At 30.9% G+C, this 26,297-nt stretch overlaps 1 protein-coding gene across 3 annotated transcripts; it reads right to left on the reverse strand.

Moving 5' to 3' along the window:
- Positions 1 to 1,335: 1,335 nt before the first annotated feature.
- Positions 1,336 to 24,410, reverse strand: LOC126659695 (bark storage protein A-like). Of its 3 annotated transcripts, none has more exons than XM_050353023.2 (6): positions 24,072 to 24,367; positions 3,148 to 3,215; positions 2,508 to 2,663; positions 2,222 to 2,431; positions 1,801 to 1,980; positions 1,336 to 1,631 (listed from the first exon to the last, which is right to left on the reverse strand). In XM_050353023.2, the coding sequence occupies exons 1-6, from the start codon at positions 24,298 to 24,300 to the stop codon at positions 1,446 to 1,448; spliced, it is 1,029 nt and encodes a 342-aa protein (XP_050208980.1). In that variant the 5' UTR covers positions 24,301 to 24,367; the 3' UTR covers positions 1,336 to 1,445. The 3 variants fall into 3 exon arrangements, with proteins under 3 accessions (XP_050208980.1, XP_050208978.1, XP_050208981.1); XM_050353021.2 differs by lacking the exon at positions 24,072 to 24,367 and adding an exon at positions 3,299 to 3,943; XM_050353024.2 differs by lacking the exons at positions 1,336 to 1,631; positions 1,801 to 1,980; positions 2,222 to 2,431; positions 2,508 to 2,663; positions 3,148 to 3,215 and adding exons at positions 21,971 to 22,234; positions 22,453 to 22,632; positions 22,988 to 23,197; positions 23,277 to 23,432; positions 23,921 to 23,988 and having other exon boundaries at positions 24,072 to 24,410.
- Positions 24,411 to 26,297: the final 1,887 nt, after the last annotated feature.

A 26,297-nucleotide genomic window follows, 5' to 3' on the forward strand; every position in this document is an offset into this window, starting at 1 on the left:
TAAATTTAAATTGTGAATTATTCATTGAATTGGCTAACGAAAGTAAAATACAGTATAAAGAATGATAGAACAAAAAAATTATTTAATTTACCTGAATGCATAAGTTATGTTGTAATGTAGTATATTTTCTTTTTCTTTGTGCCATATTTATTTTCAAAATTGTGAAGAAATTAACTTTCCATAGAATGAAGTTATGAGTTTGAAGTTATGAGTTTGCGTGGAATCACAGTATTCGATAGAATGGTGAGTTTGAAGTTATAGTTTCCATGAGAAGAAAGGTAGTTCAACTTGTATAGTATAATTCTTTTAATTGGTAGTTTAAACGTAGTAAAACAAAATTGGTAGTTTAAACACAGCAAAAAATTAATTGGAATATCATTAATAAAATAAAATTAAAATAAATTGTTTAAAAAGAATGGGAACTAGTGAGGATCCTCCTTTGATCCTCTCTACTATATAAGTATATAGATTACTTTGCCAAATATCTCATTTTTCGTCCAAAGAGTTAGTCAATTTATACAAACACCTATGCACCTCCACTTTGTTGTTGTTTGTCACATTATTCGCTATTTTCTAGGCTGATTGTTTCGATACTTGACGTTCTATTACTGGTTGGTACATGTTCCTCGATGATTTTCTTGTATCATGAAAAAGCAAGAAGCAAGATCGAATATCTAAATCTTCAACTGAGTCTGAATATCACAATGTCTTCTGCATGTTCAGGAATTGTTTGTCTTTTAAGCCTATTGCAACTTGGCTTTACTCAAATTTAGTCTACTTCATTCATGTGAATAATACTAGTGCCATCCAAATTGTTGCTGATTCAGTATTTCATGAACGTATGAAACATTGAAATAAAATACCATTCTATTTCGTGTTGCATATGACACTCGCGTTATTTGACTTCCTCACATCGACGTTGGTTTTCAAACATCCATCGTGTTCACGAAGGCCCTTCCCAAGATCGTCATCAATTTATGGTTGACAAATTGATATTCCATTATTTGTTGCTCCAATTAAGTTATCTTTATTACCATATAGTGGTATATATTACCTAAAATTGTAGTATATCATTAGTCAATTGTATTAGTTGTATATTATTTCATGCTTCATTTAGGTTGTATTGAGTATTATTTAAGGAGAGAAGCCAATAAAGAAAAAGCATTCAGCCATTTTCCTCAAGCATTGTTATAGCTGACATGATTTGGAAAAGAAAAATTGAAGCTTTAATATATACACTGATTGCAAATTCTCAGTTAGTTAACTAGCTCCAATAAAACAATTCTTGATTTGTTCTTCAATCATCATAGTTATTTATTTGTAGTAATAGTTCCATTATCCAAGAAACTCAAAATTTGACAAAGTAAATATTAAACTGTTACAAATGCAACAACCTGAAGTTGAAGTTTTTGTAGCATTTTGCAGCAACATTCTGTGATCAAATACTACTTCAAAGATTTAGAATGCGAAACGTCTACTGGAATTTTTTTGATAAATCGAAGAACAGCTTTAACAGTATTAAGAGCAGCAAGTGAACCGAAAGTATGAATTGGATTCTCTCCTGATTGACTTCCTGCTAAGTCTGACATTCCTCGGATTACAATCACTCGAAAACCATTTGACAAGCATGTCTGCAACAAAAACAGCAGTACAATTACACGTTTTGATGTTCGCTTTCATTTTAGAAAAATGCTTCTGAAACTCTATGTTTATAATTATAAAAAATGTCGTTTTTCTATTTTTCATTTTGACATATAGATAGTACTAGTCATTGTGAAATGAAGAAGGGATGATAATTACCATTACTACTGCAGAGCTCTCCATATCAGCTGTTGTAACCTCAAAAGTTTGGAAAAGGAAATCTCTATAAGCTGCATTGTCTAGAAAACTGTTGGAGGTTGATCCCTTGAGTCCAACTACTAACTTCGGCTTTTTCGGAAGGCACAAACTCGAGTTAACACACTTCTCCAGTTCCATTCCCTGATGAATTATTGTTGTAAGCTTTACGGAAATCAAAACATAAACTGGACAAAAATCGAAGTTCACCATTGTTCTAAACCAGACTAGAGACTAAAGTTCATTCTGATTCGGTTAAAATGGTTAAAACGGATTGGTTTGGATGTGAATAAAGAGAAAGTTTAGTTTGGTTTTTACTATTGGTTAATGAAATCGACAGAAAAGCCGAACTTTAAATTGTAGATATAAAATAACGAGGCCTAACCTCCAAACTGGCAGCAAGCTGAAGCCATTCATGGCTTACTTCTGCCCAAAACATAGGTGCTGCAGCATTACCCTCCGTCGATACCGAAAAAAATTGCTCGCGGCTGAACCCGATTTTCCCCAGTAGATTGAAGCCATCATTTTGTGGTACATTGTAGCCTCCAATCTTTAACTGAGCAACATCATTAGAGTCCACTGTTCCATTTGGGTTCTGCCAATCAAAATAGCTTGTTTCAAGATAACAAATCTAGACTTAAAAGAATAATAAGTTAAGAATCCATACATACCATCCAATCCCAGAGTCCGGTATGAGCAAATTGTTTCGGAATCGATACATCTCCAATGAACATAGAATTGTTTACATTCCCAGAAATGCCAAAATGAATAATTCCAGTTATGTCAAATAGATCTAGCATTTGTTGTGTTGCTGCAGCAGCATTCACCTGATTGAGCCAACAGCATTATTTCGATAAGCGATTACATAGGCATGTCATAAAATCGAGGACTTATAACCTGTCTGGAACGAAAATTTGTCGAGTTCTATGTTTCACTTATCGAAAATGCTTCCGGAAACTCCAAAACTTTATAAAAACATTGTTTATCATTTCAGCATTTTCACGTGTCAACATTTTGTTTGCATACATGCTTATAACCAATTCGATATACAGCTAAATTAGTACTCGAGGCGTCTCTAAAACTCTAAGATCTATATAATAGAAACGTCAAAACGGAAAATTTTTTTTATGAATAAGTTACAAATATAGAATTCTAAAGTTTCCCAAGGATTTCTAGAAACAGAAACCAAACACCAAGTGTAGGATTCGAGAAATTCCCATGCAACATAAAAGCCAATTGACTAAAATAAATTCTGAAGATTTAATGAAATCAACTTTGAGTTAGTGACAAACAAAGCTAAGAAATTATTACCATTCCAATCCCACATCTAACATAGATAACTTTCCTGTCATAAATTCTACCAACTCGGAATCTTCGTCCTGCAAGTCGATACATCCATTAATTCCAAAACCAAAACAAGTAACAATAAGCATGACAATGTGTTTGAACTTGAAGTCCTAACCTGAAAGATCCAGAAAAGGATATCTAGAGTCCGATTTGAAAGCTCGGGTCGAAAAGAAAGCATTCTCTTCGGGCGGATACACCGTAATAAGACCAATATAAGGCCCTTTCTTGTTAATCTTCTTGATTCTGCTCCAAGAAATTTTCTTCTTTGATGGTGTACCAGAAACAGATACAACAACAAACAATAATATCAAAACAACCAACATAAACCTTGATCTGCCTGCCATGCCTGATCACTTTATTACAATGTCTCGTCTATTCTTGCACAAACATCCATATATATATATATATATATATAATAAATGTGTTTGGATTTCAGGTGTTTCACATGGGGAATGTTTTTGGAGACAAGATGACCTGGAGACCGCTGAATATTTAATAATTTTTGGAGTGGACTATGAACACTAACTCCACCACTGATAATATATACACGTTGATGACATGTTAATGAAAATTTATGATATAGAACAAGGAATTACCGACATTTTTAAATTGGTTTTCTGCAATAATTTTGATCTGCATGGCCGGCCAATGATTCGAACCGCATAATTTGGGCTCATGCATCGTTATTTGTTATTTACATAAATTGTCTGTAGCAAACAAAGGAATTGCAGATTAAAATATATGTAAGAGATCATTGTCTGTAACCGGTTTATAAATAATATTAATATATATATATATATATATATATATATATATATATATATATATATATATACATACGTTTTTTTATGGAAGTTTATTTGGTTTTTTGGTGTTTGGCATTTATGGAAAGCAAGGAATAAGCGGGTTTTTAAGGATGAGCATTCGAGCATTCATAGCTTAGTTTTTCTAAGCATTTGCAAAGCGGTGGATTTTTATAGAGCTAGGAATCATGATTTCTCCTATACGGGCAATGATGTTTTTCGTTGTATAGATTTCTTTTGTAATAACTCCTAGCTTGTTTCTATTTTGCCACCAACTTATTTGTGGGTGAGCTAATCCACTTATCATTTATCAAAAAAAAAAAAAATTATTCAAATAAAATATATTTTATCATCTACACATATAAAAATTCTAAACACGAAAATATATATAAAAAATATGTTATTTATCAAAATAATTTTTATTTTAGGAGTATATATATATACATTAAAGGAATTTTATTTTTCTTAATAAAATATTTACCTAATTCAAATAGGAATAAATAAAATTTATATTTTAATAATTAAATAGAATGAAAATTAAAGTTTAATTATTAGACTATATTTAAAATTTTATCTATAAATTTTAGCTTTTTTATATCTAATTTTTTTAATTTACATGGTTAAAAACCGCAAAACCAAAAAACCGAACCGTTTTAAACGGTTAACCGTTTAAAATTTTAGATTTAAATTTTTAATTTTAAAAATCGAACTACTATAAACTGGTTTACATATTACTCTCGTAGACCGGTTAACCGGTTCATGATCACCCCTACTGAAAAGGCGGTATATGGATGCACAATAATATAAGTGAATAGTGTGAGCACTCATTAAGGCTCGCACATAAGCTACGTACCCATTTCCTTACCGACAATTTTTAGAGAAGTATTGGGTCACTCATGCATGTTCCTAACTTTATGACTCTTTCGTCAAATAATTCATTTTTAATCATTTTGATCGATCAAAGACAATGCTTCTGATGCAAATTAAATACTACTTCCAGTATAGCTGCAGGTTTGGATGAGCTGCTGCATGCGGCTGGTCCGGGTTTAGGGGCTGCTTCACCTGCTTTTTCTGGGCAGTCTCTGGCAGCTTTGAATAATCGAGCACAGGGGCGAAATCAGAAATTATATTCAAGGGGTTCGAAATATTTTTTCGATAGAATAACATGTAGTTCGCTTTTTTAAAAATTTACTTAAGCTAAACAACTTATTATTAGCTATTTTAAATATTTTTACGACATAATTTATTGTATAGATTTAAAAAAAATGAGAAAACCACAAAAATATCAAAAATGACCTTTCTTTTCATGAGATACAATGTTTTTACCATTAATTTATTACAACTGTAACACTTTTTTTAAGAAAAATTCACCAATACCTTCTTTGATAACGGCAGCGTGCGTCAACAAGTGTACTTGGTAGGGGTGTGTTCGGGTCTTGGAGATCCCTGACCAAAAACCGAACAGAAAATATCCAAAACCGAAAAAAAATCTACTGACCATTACCTTTCCCCGAACCGAACAAAACCGAAATTTTAATTGGTACGATTCTGAATCTTAGGTAAATCTCCGTACCGAGAACCGTACCAAACCGTCCCAAACCAAAGAACCAATATTATATTTATATATATAATTTATTACATTTATATTATTCTTTAGCAATAAATTTTGAAAATTAATTTATAATTATAAACAATATATGCAAAAAATATTTTATCTATATACATAACAATTATTAAATTACATATAAATGAAATTATATATATTTTTATTATATCAATTAATGTTACTTCTTTATTTCAATTATAGTCTATAATATTTTGTAAACTTCAATAATTAAATTCTAATAAATAAATTTTTTAATTTAAAATAAGTTATTTGTATATTTATATTTGTAACTCTTTCTATTTAGCTAAATTACATAGTTTTGTCCTTAATAAAAGAAAATATTAATTTAATAAAATATACTGCAGTACACTCTCTAATAATTAATATACATAGAATAATAATTTATTAATCATTAGAATTATTAATTTATTGAGCTTATAGAAAAATTATAAAAAGTCTGAAGCTGATATATTTCATTAAATTCAGATTTACGAATATAATATTAATATTATATTATAATAAAACTAACTAAATATACTTAACAATTACTAAAATTTATTCATTTATTTCTATTGTATTATGCCAATTTGACAAAAAAAGTCTTTATTTTAGCATCATAATGAAATAAATAAAAACAAAATTTGAGCATATTTATATAATCAGTAAGTAATAAATTAATTTATCCACTATATATATAGAATAATTAATTATCTGGTATGGAACAAAGTTTTCTCTAAAATTTTATTAACTAGTCGTAACCATCTTTTACAATTAATTTATAAAAATATTGTAAAATTTTAAAAATTACTCTTCATACTTCACCATTTTAATATTTTTTATTTTATTTTTATTTTTATTTACAAAAACTACGTTTAAATGAAAAACGATACCAAAAACATCAGAAATCATAAAAAATAAACAAAAATATGTATTGTATGGGTGTTTTAATTAGTGTTTTCTAAATGTATCTTAAATGTGTTTTTTGCCTTCTTTTAGTGTTTTTTCCGTGAATGTTTAATTTTGTTGACTATTATTTATGAATGTTCATTAAATTTTTTTAGGTAATTTTAAGTGTTTTTTGGTGTTGTTTCTGTTAGATTCCATCTTAAAACCAATTGGTATTAAGTGTAGGTGTCCAACCAATATTTAAACACATGTCCATTCACACACACTACCAATGTGGGATTCCCACTTCAACACTCCCCCTCACGCGTAGCGTGTCCGGGCCGAGTAACCAATCCCCCCTCACGCATCTTACGTGGGCCGGGCCAAATTCAAATTGTGTGAATGGACAAGACTCTGATACCATGTTAGATTCCATTTTAAAACCAATGGACAATGCTCTGATACCATGTTAAATTCCATCTTAAAACCAATTGATATTAAGTGGAGGTGCCCAACTAATATTTAAACGCATGTCCATGCACACACACAACCAATGTGGGATTTTCCACTTCAACATTCCCCCTCACGCGTAGCGTGTCCGAACCGAATAACCAATCCCCCCTCACGCGCAATTCACGTGGGCCGGGCCAAATTCAAATTGTGTGAATGGACAAGACTCTGATATCATGTTAAATTACATCTTAAAACCAATTGGTATTAAGTGGAGGTGTCCAACTAATATTTAAACGCATGTCCATTCACACACAACCAATGTGGAATTTCCCACTTCAACAGTTTCATATTTTCCGGTGTCAAGACATATACCAATGTCAAAAAATAAACCAAAAACAAATCGGTATATTTTGGCATAATAATATCAAAAAATTATAAATTTATTTTAGCAATTGTAGTAATGTATTGTCCTAAAATATGGAATATATATGATAAATTTTTTCATTATATATTTTAACTCATTTATTGTATTAGAATTTGATTTTTTTTTTCTCTAGTGATTTTTTTCCTATTTTTTTTCCTATTTTTCCGGTATTTGTTTTTCTCGTAAGAATATTCTATTAATAATATTTTTTCTAAAAAATTAAAATATATTTTAATGATTCTAATAGCGAATTATTTTAAAATATTTATTATTTATGATAAATATTTTATTTTAATATATTTATTGTGTTAGAATTTTGTTATTTTTCTTTCCAATAATATTTTTACTATTTTCTTGTAAAACTTGATCTTTTTTATTTTTAATTTTAGATTTACGTTCCATTAAATTATGAATTTGTCTCATAAACGTTCACTATTTAATTTATTAATATACAAATCAATTCATTAGTTAGAAATATCAAACTAACACACATATCAAGGATATGCTTGAAGAATTTGTAAATAAATTTATAATAATTACAACTATTTAAAGCTACAATATTTTTTTTCGCCGTAGAAAAGCAATTATCGAAACTAATCAACAAAAATAATTTTTTTAGGTAAATAGCATAAGTAATTTATAGTTATATGAATTGCTAGTAGTTTGAATAGATAAAAATTAGTCGTTTAAATGATTTGGAGTTTCAATTAAAAGATAAAATTATAATAAGCAGTTTAAAAAAGTGCGAACTGATGAGAAAACTTTATTTAGTGAAAATTAATAAAAAAATTCCATTTAGTGAGAATCAATGAGAGAACTCCGTTGATCATTTTTCAATTATATAAGTATATAGATAAGTATATAGTTATAAGAATTTTTAATTTCTCAAATACTAGTATATAACCATCGCTTTGCTTCGGAGAATACATTTTTAATGGTACTAATTGAATTATTTTTATATAGTTTTTGATCTATTTAATTTAACAATAACAATATTCAAATATAGAATACAATTGTTAAAATAAAACATAATTTGAGGCAAAATAAATATATAATGGCATTGCATAAAGTAAGATGCGACTATTTAAATAACATCTTCAACTTTTTTTTACGGTGGTAAAGCGCCACATTTGTCCATATCATTATAATTCCGCAATCTATACGCAATCAACTTAGAACCTAAAACATATACATAGAGAATAATGGTATTTATAAAGCAAAAACAACAATTTTTATACTAATTCTATTTTTACAATTTATATATATCCATAATCTATGAATATTGCCAGATTAATAGTGGAAGAACAATAAATATAAAAGAATGAAAAAGAAAAAAAAAATCGTTAGCAGATAGATTAAATATACTAATGACCAATAAAATAGTTATAATTATAATAAAAAACAAAGACAATTTAATTTTAAGATGTGTTGTAAAAATATGAAAGTGAAGAAGTAGATGATAAATATTGTGGAATGAAAAATAATGAGCTAGTATATATGGTTAAAAAATAGCTGTTTTATTACCGTTAAATGTTACCGTTATTTTAATATATTTTTTTAAAAAAAGTTAGACAAAACAATAGTGACAATATTTTAACAAAGTTCAAATATACCCTTGTGTTCTGAACTGTTTTGTGTACTTAATGGAAATTATTCTAGATGATAATACAATAGATTACAAAAATATTTGATATGGGATAAAAAATTAAAAAAATATTGAATTTAAATTTTGTATAAAATATAATACATATAGAAATATTTTTTTAATAATTAATTGAACAAAAAATATTGTGTAATTTGCTACACGTTAGAGATGAAACTGTAGAAGACCAAAAATTATCAAACGTCCAGACATATAAACAAAGGCTAACAAAGTAAAAATATTAAATAAACATTCATTAGAATTTTGCCGAACAATCGCAGAAAGTATTTATTATATTTTACCGATTACATGTCAAATTATACATAAACATATGACAAAATCTATAATCACTTTTAATAATAGCATCTAAAAATATTTTTGTCAAAAGAGCACATGACCTAAAAGCTTCATTCCCGAATTCCGACCAGCAGATTCGAAAGAATTTGACCAAGGCACGAGCGTAGTTGTGTTGCGTTGTGCACGTTAAACATCTAACTTTTTTTCTTAGTGGATCTGTAGTTATGAAATGTAAATGGTTCAAAAAAACGGTTTTCGATCTGTTTAGCGTGTAAATTTTCGGATTTCGCATCTAATGACATCTGGGTTTGACTGAATATCGTTTCCATTATTACGTCTCTGTATGCAAAAATATGAATTTCGTATTGCAATAATACCAACTGTTTGTCGTACGCTCAGTTTCGTACATTAGGGCCGGCATATCTAACGTTCTCAACCCAATCAACAGCAGATATTCACAACTAACTGACACAACAGGCATCTGCATGCAAAGAGTTCAACTTACAAAGCCTCTCATAAGTATAAAATTGAGGAAATTACACCCTATGACTCATATTCTATAAAGTCATACATTAGTGACTCATAAATAATTTTTATGCAACAATCTCTCATTATCTTTTTAAGTGTTTTCATTTATACCTCATTATAATATTAGCCCCTTTTTACCCTTATTCCTTAGTAATTGAGCTGCAGAACAATTCCTCCAACCCCATTAAATATAACTGGAACAGTTGTCATCGTTATTTCTAAAATTAGATCTAATTATTTCATGGTGACCGGAAATTTCTAGATTCTGACGACGAAGATGGCGGTGGAAATAACAAATGCCGACAAAATGCGCTATCAAATTAAGAGACAGATGATCAATGAATTAACCACCGCCTGCGATCGATGTTTATGGTTCAACAATCGTCGGCGACTGCCGCAAATGTAATAGAGCGACGAAGGAGGAACGGCGGGCCTCCGCCGACGGAGGAAGGAGACAACGGTCGTCCTAAATGGTCTATGCTCCGACGTCCGATGTGTATGCTCCAAAAACCGATGACTACTGTTGTACCGGTGCTAAGGAAGTCTTGGAATTGCTAATGTTCATATTTATTTTCACTATTTTCTTCTTTTTTTTTGCATTTTAGACTCTGGGTTCTTCTCTTTTCTTGAATTGGTGATGATTTATATCAATATTAAAGCAATACATTGGAAAGCATATTAACAAAATTTGGTTATCTTTTGTTTGGTTCACACATGGAATCAGTGACTTTCCTTGCCTGCAAATTAATGTGTAGATTTGAATGTTTTGAGGCAAGTATGTATTGTTTGGATGATGCAGCCTTTTGTGAATAAATAGAAAATAATTTTTCTATTGTTTTTAAAAATATAGATTGATACAAATCAATTTAATAATTTTGAAGTAATTATAGCTTGGAAACTTCTTTCACTGTCTATGCAGATCTCACGTATTGTTTTAATGGTATTCATATTAGTTAGTTGGCACCATAGTTGAAGCAAATTTGAGACAAAATGTTAAATTTCTTGACTTTATATATTAGTTTTCTTTTGATTTTATGTATTGAGTTTGAGATTGGCATTTTATTCTTATAGTGTGTATATGTGATTAGTAATTTTCTATGTATAAATTCTATATAAAGTGGATGTAAATTTAAAGTAAATTCGACGTAAATTTAATATAAATTAGATGTCAATTTAATGTAAATTATACGTCAACTCAATGCAAACTAAATTTACATCTTATTTTCTTCTTTTTGTGTAAATTTTGCTCATTAATGTTTAGAGTTCTGAATCTGTTGTATTTAGAGTTTTGATCATTTCCTATACAATGTCGACAAGTGCCGATTTCGATTTTTTTCACGAGTTCTCTTTGATTATTGAAACTAAAAATAAACTAAATATCAACCAGAAATCAATGAAAAAGCAACTGAAAATCAACTTAATATCAACCAAAAATCAACTAGAAATCAACTAGAAATCAACCAAAAATCAACTATAAATCAACCAGAAATCAACTAAAAATCAACTTAACAACCAAAAATCAATCAGAAATCAACTGAAAATCAACCAAATGTCAAAAAATTGACTTTTCATTTTCAAAGCTACTATTATCAATTTTCCCTCCTTAATGTTGACAAACGTCGATTTCGACTGTTTTGACGAGTTCGCTTTTTGTTGAAGCTCTTATTTTATGATTTTACCAAATGTTAAATATGAACCGAATGTCAACTAAAAATCAACCGAATGTCAACTAAAAATCAACCGAATGTCAACTTAAAATCAACCGAATATTAATAATATAATTTAGTTAACTAAAATTTCTGATAAAGATTTCCTTAAAAATTTCTCGTAATTTAGATACTAATTTTAATGGAAAGCAATTTGAATTTTGGTGGAAAAAGTAAATGCATTTCATTTTACTTACGTCTCAACTGAATGTTAAAACGTCAAAAGGTCAAAAAAAGCTAACATTTGGAATTAACAATACAAAGCAATGAAAAGGCAAACTAAACTAAAAAAAATCAAATATTCACTCACTCAACAATGAATCGTCTCCTCCTCTCCTTCACCCTCTTCATTTTTCTCTCCATTAATTCTAATTTCTCAAGTAAACTCTTTCATTCCAATTTTTAATCTTTAATCACTAATTTCTTATTAATTGCAGATGTTAATCCAATTTCCTACAAATTCATCAACTAATGCTGTTACACCGTATGGCCTGAACTCCTATCCGCCGCTACCTCCCCACAACCTTCTACCATCGGCTTCACTCTCAAACACGAAAAATAAAAATCTGTTTCCATTCCACCATTCTGGTCGGGTCGGTTATAGGCGAGAACTCACTGTTCTTGAGATTCTTACGGTCCTCATGTCTTACTGCCGATTGTGGCTCCGGTAAGCTCGAGTGCGGCGGAAGCGACGTTATTCCACCGACGACTTTGGCTGAGTAACTGTAAACGCCGCCGGAGGTTTGTATTTCTACAAAGTTAGCTTAGTCGACGGTTATATAATCTCCCGATGCTTGCGATTCCAAATAAAGCTACTGACGGAAGTTGTTGTGCTGTCGGCCGTTTGATTTTTTTTTTTTACAGTAGCCGGCTGTTTGATTGACCTAAAAGAAAGAAGAAGATGATTTGAGATTTGGCTGCGTGTTGGAAATAAGGGGGGTATAATTGTCCTACTTTGACACTAAATCAATTTGTTTTGGATTTTGAGGTACTAATGCAAAGTTTTATTTTATATTGAGAGATTTTTGTATATTTTTAATATGTGATGTATTTATGAAAACTAAAGGACTTTTTGAGGGATTTGTGTGCTTAGCCCTATAAAATTACCAAAACAAATTTTTTTTTTTAAAAAAAAATTTCCAACCCAATTTATTTCATTTTTGAAATTGTCAAAAATAAGAGGGAACAGACAATGATTATTACGTTAAATAATTATAAAATGCAGTAAAATTTAAAAATAAATCAAATTTAACTACTACTTCAATTGTGCTACTAAAGTCTCAAATTTTGACAACAAATATTTTTTTTTTTTGATACAAGAGAAGAGGCAAAAGCCTAAAAACACCTAAGCAATAATGCTTCTACTATACGCAACTCCACTAAGGTCATGTTGAATCCAAGGCAAGAGACTCCTTGGAATAGAATCGTGGTAAACAACGCCCACCACATTATCACTCCCCATCGAAGCCAAATGATCAGCCGCATTATTTGCTTCTCTATAAACATGTCTCACCTGCACTTCCCAATCTCTCTTAAGTAAACCTCGAATTGCATACAAAATATTCGAATGCTGCGCTGCAATCTCATTTCCATTGATCTTATCGACAACCAACTTGTTATCAATCTCTAAAATAGCTCGCCGAACTCCCATCTGCCATCCCAGCATCAGCCCGTAATAGGCTCCTTTGAACTCAGCCCCGATAACTGAATCTCTACCTATGGACATTGTGAAACTGCCAATCCATTGGCCCAGATCATTACGAAGAATTCCTCCAGCCTTTGCCACTCCAGTACTCTGATTATAGGCACCATCTGTATTAATTTTAGTCCAAGAGGGTGGCGGACAAGACCATCCGATCATCTTCTCAACTCTACTCGGTATGACTGATCTGCCGTTAGCCTTACAACCATTAGCTAATCTAATATAATTCATCTTAGCATTAATCTCATTCGACACCTGCCAAATCATAATCTCCTTATCTCCTAAGACCACCTGATTTCGCCATCCCCAGATATGCCAAAGGATAACTCCAAACAAACTTTTCCAGCCATCAATATAGCAGGAACCGATGTTACCCGCCAAATTAGACATTAACCAATCATAAACTGAGCCAACAAAGAACTCCTCTCTATTTTCTGGTTTAATAAATCTGAACCACAGCTGTTTTGTAACCCAACAATCTCGTAAAACATGACAGTTATCTTCATCTGCTTCCCGGCACCGTTGACAAGTAGAATCGTCCGTTAAATGTCTTCGTTTACGCTCAGAATTCGTTAAAAGTTTCCCATGCACAGCAAGCCAAATGAAGTGTTTTATACGTTCAGGCCCACTCCAATTCCAAACCAGATTCCAGCGAGGTTGAGCTACCGACCATTTTGAACTCTCAATTAGCTCATACGCCGATTTAGTCGTGAACTGACCCGATGGAGATAGACCCCAATAGATAAAATCACTCCCACACTCCACATTGGGAGGGCACATATTAGCAATTAAATTCAGGGAATCAAATGGGAGAAGATGAGAAAACTTATCCCAGTCCCATTCTCCATTTTCCTTAACATAAAAACTCACCGTGCAGTGAAGCTCAAATAAAGGAATTTGCCCTTCTGCTATTTGCTCAAGAGTCACAGTGTTGACAACAAATATTTTAATTACGAATGTATAAGCTCTAAGTCATATTAAAATATTTGTTGTGCCAATGTTACATTTAATATAGTATTTTAGACCAAACAAATTAAGCGGTACTTATACTGTAAGCGAACCCTTCAATTTCATAAATCAAGACATAAAAAATTTAAGTTAACATATTTAAATGGAAAAATATCCTTTTAAAATTTTGTATTTTTATCAGTGCATATTCAAGAAAACCAAATCCTGTATCCATAACCACAACATCCCAATCTAAGTGAACATGCATGGCAACATTGGTGGAATTTGAACCTACTCTTTTGTAAATCAAATATCTAAAAGTTTGGTGGACCGTCAAGTGTGTATTTAAAAATAATTTCACCGCGTTAGCTAGTAAATATTAATGCAATAACTTAAACATAAACTATTTGAAAAATCCTCTCAAAAAAGAACTATTTAAAAAATATGTACTATAAGCAATTTACTATGTTCAGATTTACATTTAAAACGTTTTAAAAACAAAGAAATAGACATCACGGATACTATAAGTCGGAACTTTACTATTTTTGTAAGTGAAACTGTGAATTTTGAAATATTTGAAGATAAACTTCACTCTCACAAACTAACTATATGTTTGTAAAAATACAACAGTATGCAATTTGTAACGTTGACAACACTATCTACGTATAAATGCACAAAATAGACATATCACTGCTACCAAATTAAAAATATATGGCCCCTAATTACACTCTAGCTCCAAAACCCACCGACACAAAACAAAGATACATGCTGCGAATAGTAATAATAAGTCCAAATAATAGCCACAACAGAAAACCAGAGCACCAAGAAACCAAAATATATTGAGTATTTTGTGATTACAAAAACTGAATTAAAACTACTAATCTAAAGCTATTTATAGACAACCAAATGAGGATAAAAAGCTTCCTAATCCAGCTGTTGATGAGTTGTATTACAGCTGTTATACAGCTGTAATCCAGCTATAATCCAGCTGCCAAGAACACATCAGCAAGTAGCAACAAGAGGAACAACATAACAGCTCATAAGCAGTAGCAGGTATAGAATAGAGAAGCTGCAGTTTGGATATACTTGGATATACTCTGTTAACTCGAAACAGCTGGAACGGCCGGCATCCCACTCATTGCCGGCCGTTAACCCGAGAATTGGTCGATAATTACGTCAACATTTCCCAACAACAGAAGTAGCCAACGACAACGTACGGACACTGACCATGGCAGCGTTTACTGCTGGATCACAACATCATCTTTACACAGCAGCTAAGAAAGTCTCAAAGGCGCCATAGAGTTACTGGTAGAGTCTGAAAGCCACATCAGACGCAAATTTCAACTTTTCCATGAAATGCAACCGTCGCCGACGTTTTTATACGGACAACCGATGCAGCCGGGTTTAGGTCGGCTGTCCTTTTTGAGTAATACATAGAAATGTCCAGAATCTGCTGCAAACACTATATGTTCAACAGGTTGAAGCACAATACGCAATTAGACGGTTAGTCGGAATCCAGGAGAGTAATATGAAAATGAAATAGTAAGCAAAACCAATCTCAGTGCAGAGCGCAATATTGTTTGGTTATGGATGCCATGGTAGCCAATTAATAAATTCAAATGAAGCATAACATGCTCCAGGAAGATACAAAATATATATTGGAAAATGGAAAAAGTAAAGGGCCACATGAGACACAATGCATTAAAGCAGCACAGAGTAAAGGAGAGGTATTCCTGATTTTACGGTAAACAAAGATATATTCTAGTCCTCAAAATATGAATTTAACAATTCAGGCAAAACTTGTAGGCACGTAGAGAAACCTACAACATTTATTATTGTTTTGAATGCCACAGATTTAAACAAAAATTGGTAGATCTGAAACGGGATGAAAAATTTGACGAATTGCAATAATTTTTGCTTGTTTTATGGATCTGGATATTATCATGATTCTCAATTACTTTTCTTCTTCTCTCGTTTTTCTTTGTTTTATGGATAATGTAGATTATATAATAGATGCTTTTCTATATTTTTGAAATTATCTATCTGCAAGAGTTGATGATTAGGAGATTTATTTTGAACAGCTTTATAATGGCGATGTCTCATTTAGTTTAATCTTGGTTTTTCAATTTTATTGCCACATAAAATTGACATTAAAAAGGATTTGTTGTTTTAGCTATATTTTCATTAAAGTAGTTCCATTTGAAATAGGTTCACATCCAGTTCATATCAGACTCATTTTTGGTTTTATAGACTGCCAAATTTATTTTACTTAGAAGAAATATTCAATTTGTGATTACACTAAATGTCAACATTCTCTCTATATAAAAAAATCATTTTAAATTGTAAAGAGCAGCAAAACATATTTTATTAAAAAATGAATTAAGGTAGTTTAGTTGATATAGATTCATATCAGGTTCACATCTGGTTGATTTTTGGTTTTTATAGACTATCACTTAAAAGAGAGATTCAATTCGTATTGCACTAAATTTCAAAAATTTATCTATATAAAATGTCAGTTAAGATTGTAAAGAGCAGTAAGACAAATTTTATAAAAAAATGAATTAAGATAATTCAGTTGATATATCACGTCAGGTTAACATCAGGTTGATTTTCGGTTTTATAGACCATCAAATAATAGTGCACTTAAAAAATTTCAATTTGTATATTACACTAAATTTCAAAATTCTCTATATAAAATGTCATTTAAAATTATAAAGAGCAGTAAGACAAATTTTATTAAAAATTGAATTAAGAAAGTTCAGTTGATATAGGTTCACATCAGGTTCACATTAGGTTGATTTTCAATTTTATAGATTGTCAAATACATTTCACATTAAATATATATTCAATTTGTATATTACACTAAATTTTAAAATTCTCTTTATATAAAATGTTAATTAAGATTTGCAAAAAACAATAAGACAAATTTTATTAAAAATTAAATTAAAGTAGTTCAGTTGATATAGGTTCATATCAGGTTCACATCAGGTTAATTTCTGGTTTTATAAACTGTTAAAAACATTTCACTTAAAAGAAATATTCAATTTATATATCTATATTTCAAATTTCTCTCGATATAAAATGTCAATTAAGATTCATACAATAGAATAACATACATATATATAGAGAAAAAATAAAAAAATGATTCATATTTTTTATGAAAGTTTACTTGAAGTTCATATATATTGCACTTGGAATCAACATATGGTCGAAATAAAAATAGAAATTTGTTAATTATTTAAAATACATAATTTGGTGAAACAATTAGGTAGTAAAAAAGGACTAAATATCACTATTCTATACCTTAGGTCTTTATAAATAAGATCCATATTCTGCTATTGTATAACATTATTTTTTTTACCACAATATACAATTAAAAATGAAATTTTGATTATAGTTTCAAGTGTATACAAACCAAAATATTGATGTTAAATGTTAGCCATTTAGCATCATAATGATAAGTACTAATTGTAAACAATAATTCAACTTCCATTGTCGTTAAAATTCAAAATCCATATTTCTAGCGAACTTGGTCAGTCATGAGTCGCCATTTTGATAACATGCCATCTCCACCAACTGTGCCTTGAACAACAACATTTGTAGTAGTTCATCTTTTTCCTCAGTTAGCCATTTAATTTGATTTGATTTCCTTGAGATAGAAGAACATTATTAAACAATTCAATTGCCTTGTCAAACAAATTATCTTTAGCATGACCTCTGCTTATTGTGCTCCATGTAACTAAGTTCTCCTCGGATATTTTATCAAACAGTTTGCGTACCTATTCAACATCACATGATTTAAACTTTTGCTTTCATTAAAAAAATAGAGGAACAAAAGAAAAATAGAAACAAACCTTCAAAAATCTCAACTGATTATACAAATTGTCGATCGCCGGTAAGAGAAGCGACCACCTCAGGTGGAACCAGCAGCGGCCGGACCATTCACCTCCACCGATTTCTTACCCATAAAACGTAACAGATCTCCGATTTTCTAAAGTTAAAATGGCAGAGACAATTCCAAAAAAAATTAAACTATGTGAGCAAGAGATCATTCTAAGAATGAAGGAACAATTTTTCTTCATTCAGTGATGAATTGGACAGCTTGGTATATGAAGTGGGTAATTAATTAGGGGTAAATTGGGTCTAAAATTATATTGAGGTAGAATATGCAAACACTTTTTAAAAAATGAGAGATTTTTATAAAAAAATAATTTATGAGTCATTAACATAAAAATTTCAAAATTTGGGTAATATGGTGTAATTTTCTCAAAATATTACAATTTATAACCAATACACCTCAAGCTGCAAGGTGTGTATCCTTTGCAGAGAAAATAAAGAAATGCTATACAGATGGTTGCTACGAGCGACTCCTAAATCCTTCTCCGGAGATTTATGATGCTTAACGGATCAACATCTAAGGTCAGATAGAAGTTTGACGACAATGATTCATCTGACGAGGAAGATGACCGCGAGACACTAATAAACCAAAACGACAGAAACCCAACCCCAACAACAACAATCACCATAACCACCACCCATTTCCTCTCTTCACCGGAGGTCTCCCCCTTCTTTCACTTTTCGCATTGAGGAATTGGGTTCTTTTGGTAGCTTAATCTACCGCCGTTTTTTCATTGGAACAAAGATCTCAACAATGGCTACTGAAGTGAAGTCCCAAGCAATCATTGATCTCTTGAGTCAGTACTTCGAGACAAACGAGGGTATTAAATTTTGAAAGAAGATTAACCTTGTTTATCAGTTCAATTTTGCCCCCCAAGTTTACTTTATTCTAATTTTTGATTTTTGTATGTTTGTTTTTGTGCGATTTTCATTTGGATATTCAATTTTCGATTGTTTTTCTTTGTGGGTTTGATGAACTTTAGAAAATTGGGAGTGACGAGGTTGTTTTACTATTAATCTCATGGAGGGAAATGTTACTTAAGGTGTGTTCTTTTATCCTTTTTAATGTCGGTTTGATGAAGCTTTGATAATTTCGAACAAGTCCGAACCTTCTACCTCTGCAATTATTTGCAACGGTCGCTGCCTCTTAATTGAGGTCAAAAGGCACCTTCTCTTGACTTTTTAAAGATGGGATTGTTTCAAAGATTTTTTTTTTAATGTACTATGTATTATTATTTATGTATCCAAAATGTATCATATATCTGCGATGCTTCTTTTTTAGATGTATTTAAATGATTTTTGAGATCTGATATGTAAAATAAAATTTGTAAATTTGCTTCTATATGTTGAATTTTTAATATATTTCATGCTGACTATTGTTGTTTTGACAAGTGTCTATACTGTTTTTGAGATTAACTTAAACTGGTGATAAATTTAGTGAATTATATAGTTATTTGTTTAATTTATTGTGTATACATTATTATACATATTAGATACATTCATAATGTGTACATCATATATATACACCATCGATACATTATAGATAAATCGTCAACACATCATAAAATACACCATTAATACATTATAGATACATGTTCTTTTTTTATTATTATTTCTATGAAACGAATTTCGTGGATACACCATTAATTACAATTTTTAGAATCCATCTCTAACTCAGAATAATTATTTTCAACAAAATAAATTTCAAAATGACCGATACATGTGTGTATTAGTTATATATAGATGATACATAGATGATACATGTTTAAATTTTTTGGATTATTTTAACGAAATAAATTTTAAAATGACTAATACAATATCGATACATCGTAATACATAACTGATACATCGTAATACATAACCGATACATCATAAATACACCATTAATACATCATAGATATAAAAGGAGAAAAATTAATAATAAAATTTTAATACACTACCGATGTATCATCTATATCTTACAATACAATATAAATACATAGCCGATACATCGTAAATACATTATAAATATAAGCAATAAATTGAGCTAAAAAGCAAAACCTCCTGCAACATGGAAAAATAAAAGGACGGAGCAAGCATCAAATATTTAATAGGAAGACACGTTTTTTAGATACATATATCGAATACATATTATAAGTAATTTATATATATAATTTATATATGATGGATACATATAATTTAATACATAATATATACTTTTTGTAACGTAATTTATGCTTTTTTAAAGCATGTGATACATATATCTTTAAATTTAAAATATATTATACATATACACATAAATAGTACATAAAATAATATGTGTGTGTATATATATACACACATATATATTTATTTATTTATTTTTGTTTTAAAAATATGAGAAAATGAATCAGTGACACATTCCAGATACATAACAGATACATAGCTGATACATAGCTCATACATGTTTAAATTATTTTGACATGCTGAGATTTGCTGACACGCGCTGACACGTGACTGACGCGCGTGTCAAACACGATTCTGACACATGTCAGACACTTTTTTGGTTAGTTATGACACGTTTTTGACCTTTTTTTTTTGCTTTGTGTGTGTCATTTGTCTCCTACTTAGTAGTTTGGTTAGAATATGTGAACTTTTATCTTTTTTTTTTGTATCAATGTAAATTATTAGGTTGGTGTGTATTTTTGTTATTTTTCTATTTAAATAGTAACATTTTTGTTAGTATTTAGGCTAATGGGCTGAAAAAACCCCGAGCTTTGTTTTAGTTTTCAATTGCACCCCGACGTAGCAATTTTTTCGATTATACCCTATTTCGGATTTTTGGTTTTCAATTGCACCCCGATGCATCAAATTAAACTCTTTTCATTTGGATAATATTTAAAATAGGCCCTTCATATTTGTTAAAAAATCTAAAAATTCTTTAACGTTGTAAATTATACCAAATATCCATCTTCTTTATAAACTAAAAAAAATTAAATTAATTAATAAAAAAATATTTTTTTTAATTGTGGGAGGAGGAGCAACTGCTCCTCCTCCGGCAGCTCCTCAACGGAGGAGCAGAGTCTGCTCCTTCGTTGGAGCAGTCCTGCTCGTCGTTGAGGAGCGTTGAGGAGCAACAGCTCCTCGCATGAGGAGCATCTGCTCCAACGAAGGAGCAGATCTGCTCTTCGTTGAGGAACAGAAGCTCCTCAACGAGGAGCAACAGTTCCTCGCCTGAGGAAGCAACAGCTCCTCACCTGAGGAGCTGTTTCTCAGGCGAGGAGCATTTTCTCCAACGAAGGAGTAGATCTGGGGGTTTCCGGTGGAATGTGGCGGCGGATAGTTCGGACGATGGTGGTTAACGAGCGAAGTTTAGTCGACGGGTCTGGCGATGGCGGAGTTGGACGTATTAAAATGCAATATTTATTTGAAACTATTCTAAGTTTAAGGACTAGTTTAAATTTGTCCAAATGGAAAAAAGTATAAAATGATTCTTAAATATATTTGTTATATATATTTTAATCCTTATAATAATAAAATCATTTAAATTTTCTAAATCAGGGTGTAATTGAAAACCAAAAATCCGAAATAGGGTATAATTGAAAAAATTACTACGTCGGGGTGGAATTAAAACAAAGGTCAGGGTTTTTTCAGCCCATTAGCCTAGTATTCATCTAAATAAGATATTGTATCTCATTAGATTAGGTTTTTTATTTTAAGATTTGTCCCTTATAAATAGCTAATTTTAGGTATGTATTCAGCACAACTCAAATATCAATTAAAAAAAATTAAAGCCTTGTGCATTTTTGTCCCCAACTTCCGCGGTTGATTAATTTAGAAGTAGTTTCATTAATCTTACTTGGATTTCTTAACCTACATATTAATTTAATACAGTTTAGGTGTAATTTAATTAATTTCACACTTTTCTGACTGAATAATGGTCAAAAGCATATTTCCATACAGAATCGATTATAAATTCAAAGATTTGCGTGTCTGGAAATTTTCCACGCAAATAACTACTTTTAATATTTAGAATGCAAAACGTCTACCGGAAAGTTTATGATAAATCGAAGAACAACTTTAACAGTATTAAGAGCAGCAAGTGAATCAAATATATGAATTGGATTCTCTCCTGATTGACTTCCTGCTAAGTCTGACATTCCTCTTATTACAATCACTCGAAAACCATTTGACAAGCATGTCTGCAACAAAAACAGCAGTATAATAAGAAATTTATGTCTGTCATTATAGTAACCTATGATGTTCATTTTCATTCTTTAAAAACGCTTATGAAACTCTATGTTTATAACCTAATTCTTATAAAAATGTCGTTTTTCTATTTTTCATTTCGACATTTTCCGTTTCCATGCTATCTAGATAGTAACTAGTCGTTGTAAATTAAAAAAGAAGGGATGATTACCATTACTACTGCAGAACTCTCCATATCAGTTGTTGAAACCTCAAAATTTTGGGAAAGGAAATCTCTATAAGCTGCATTGTATAGAAAACTGTTGGAGGTTGATGCATTGAGTCCAACTACTAACTTCGGCTTTTTCGAAAGGCACAAACTCGAGTTAACACACTTCTCCAGTTCCATTCCCTGAAGAATTATCATGTAGCTTTAGGGAAATTAAAACATAAACCAAGTGAAAATCGACTTAGACCATTGACTAAAATCACGGAATAGCAATTTCATGCGGTAACTATTTCATAAACCAAAGAATAGTTACTATATATGGAATAACTATTCTATTTCAGACCTATTCCATGAACCAAAACATAGCCATTGTTCTAAACCAAGCCAAACTAGAGTTCAATAAATTGGGTTAGAATGGGTTATTTTGATGTGAACGATCGAATAGAAAATTTAGCTTTAGATTTTAGCATTGGTTAATCAGGTCAACAGAAAATCTAAACTTTAAAAGGTCATTTTGATTAGTATAATGAGGCCTAACCTCCAAAGTGGCAGCAAGCTGAAGCCAATCATGGTTTACTTCTGCCCAAAACAGTGGAGCTGCAGCATTACCCTCCGTCGACACCGAAAAAAATTGCTCATGGCTGAACCCGATTTTCCCCAGTAGATTCAAGCCATCATTTTGTGGTACATTGTAGCCTCCAATCTTTAACTGAGCAACATCATTAGAGTCCACTGTTCCATTTGGGTTCTGCCAATCAAAATAGCTTGTTTCAACTTTCAAGATAACAAATCCAGACTTAAAAGAATAATAAGTTAAGAATTCATACCATCCAATTCCAGAGTCCGGTATGAGCAAATTGTTTCGGAATTGATACATCCCCGATGAACATAGAATTGTTTAAACTCCCAGAAATGCCAAAATGAATAATTCCAGTTATGTCAAATAGATCTAGCATTTGTTGTGTTGCTGCAGCAGCATTCACCTGATTGAGCCAACAGCAGTATTCTGATGAGCGATTACATAGGCATGTCATAAAATAGAGGACTTATTACCTTTGTGGAACAACAATTTATAGTCCTATGTTTCACGTTTCGAAAATGCCTCCGGAAACTCCAAAACTTTATAAACAAAATTTTTAGTCCTATCATTTCAGCATTTTCACATTTCAACATTTCGTTTGCATGCGACATAGCTTATAACCGATTAGATATACAGCTAAGTTAATACTCGAGGTGTCTCTAGAACTCTAAGATCTATATTGTAGAAACGTCAAAACGAAAAAAGGCAAAATGACATTTTTTTATATGAATATTCTGAAGTTCCCCAAGGATTTCAAGAAACAGAAACGAAACACCGAACACAGGATTCAAAAAACTTCCCTTCAACATAGAAGTCAATTAACCAAAAAAAAGTCCAAGAACTTAACAATAAACTCTGAGTTAGTGATACTGAAAGCTAAGAAATTATTACCATTCCAATCCCACATCTGACATAGATAACTTTCCTGTCATAGATTCTACCAACTCGGAATCTTCGTCCTGCAAGTTCATACATCCATTAATTCCCAAACCAAAACAAGTAACAATAAGCTTGACAATGTGCTTGAACTTGAAGTAGTAACCTGAAAGATCCAGAAAGGGGTATCTAGAATCCGATTTGAAAGCTCGAGTTGAAAAGAAAGCATTCTCTTCGGGCGGATACACCGTAATAAGACCGATATAAGGCCCTTTCTTGTTAATCTTGTTGATTCTGCTCCAAGAAATTCTCTTCTCTGATGGTATACCACAAACAGATACAACCACCAAAAATGATATCAAAACAACCAACATAAACCTTGGTCTGCCTGCCATGCCTCACTTTATTACAGTGACTCAATGAGTCTTGCAAAAAGATCCTAAATATAATATTTAATATGTGTTTGGATTTCAGGTGTTTCACATGGGGAATCTGATTCAGCATACTTTGCATGGCCGGCCAATGATTTGGACCACTTACTTTGAGCTCATGCATCGTCATTTGTTGTTCACATATAAATTATCGGTAGCAAAAAAAGGAATTGCAGATTAGAATATATGTCAGATTTCATTCTACTAGAAAACAGAGAATTACCGACGGAAATTTTTTGATTTAACGACAGAATTTAGCCTTTTACCAACGGAAAACTTAATTTACCGACGGATTTCAGCCTTTAGCGACGGAAAAATCCGTTGCTAAAATGCAGTTTTCCAGAAATTGACAAGTAACTTTCTCCTAGCTAGGATTATGCATCCCCATCAAAATAAACCATATTAAACCGGACCGAATCAAATCAAAATTATAAGACTAAAATTTTCCGAACCTAGTAGAACCAATTAGTTTAAATTTATTTAATTTGATTCAGTTTGTGTTTTTCTTTTTGATTTAGTTTGCACTGAAAGTGAACTGCCTTCTTTTTACTTCCAAAACCGAACAGAACCGAAAAGCCAGTAATACAAGGATGTACAATAATACAAAACGATGCCCGTTTCCTTACGGACAATTTTTATAATAATTGTTGTTTCATAATCTGATTTCATTTTGAAAATGGGATGATAATTTTGTTGTTATTATGGAAGTTCGGACATAAAACTCTCCACAAAACCATCTAACCACTGTAGTTTGTAAAGGAAAATTAAGAAAATCAGATTTTGATTTCGTGAATATAGATTTTAAATACAGTAAACATATTCCCATGATCCAAAAACTGTTGCCTGCAGCATTTAAAACAAAACAATTAGATATTTTAAATGACCAGGAAAAATGTACCACTGCTTTAAGACACTGAAATTGACTGTTTTCTAGTAGTGCTCGGCGGCTTTTTCCGCAACCTTTAACTCTCTATTTATATATAGCAATTATTATTTTAATATATGCTTCGTCATGCATTACCTCAATTTAATTATTTTTCTTAGCATACCTAATTCATTATAACATAAAAAATGACACGCATCTCGTCAGACTTTAAACGGTATGTGTATCACACGTCGGATTCTTGCTTTATGATGGTGAAGTGTATTACAAACCCCATACTTTTTTTTTCAAATATGAAAAGGTTAAACGTAACTCTTACCTTTCCATTCCTTTCCTTTACTTTAATAATGCATACCTAATTTTACTCTCTTATCTCTCAAACAATCAGTTAGTTTTGGTGAATCTATGATGCGGTTGCAGAGACGGATTTTGAGTTCATGAAGAAAAAGGAGCGCAAAGTGGCGTAATGATAGTTTCGTAATTCTGCCGAAGTTGAAAGTGTGCGATTTGGGCTATTCCAGAGTCTAACTTACGGGATTTTTACAAAAATACCAAAAAAATTAAAATATTTACTTTTTTACCATATAAAAAAAGTATATTACAACCCTACCACATTTTTTAAAAATAATTACAAGACTACTAGGAGCCGCGCATGTATTTTAGCCAAAAAACGCGGGGGTCGTTTGGTACTTTTGCCGCAAAAAAAGGTGAGATGATAAAGATACAGCTGTAATTCCCGTATTCTTTTTAATATTTAGTTTTTGTTTATTTTTTTGTTTATATAATTTTTATTTTTAAATTTTTTAACATTTGTTTTTTATTTATTTTTATTCACTTTTTATACATAATATTAGTTCCAACAGATTTGAATGAGACATTTTTTCCTATTCGATAATTTTTAATATTTTATACATATATATGTGTATATATAATCGTCATTTATTATCTATCTATAATTAATATTTAATAATATAATTTTAATAATATTATATAAAGTATTAAAACTCCTAATTTTTAGAATGATTTTTTATTTGTTGTTTATGTATTTTTTATATTCTGTTTATTATTCTTTGCATCG

This window comes from Mercurialis annua, linkage group LG8, assembly GCF_937616625.2.
Source record: "Mercurialis annua linkage group LG8, ddMerAnnu1.2, whole genome shotgun sequence".
Classification (NCBI taxonomy): domain Eukaryota; kingdom Viridiplantae; phylum Streptophyta; class Magnoliopsida; order Malpighiales; family Euphorbiaceae; genus Mercurialis; species Mercurialis annua.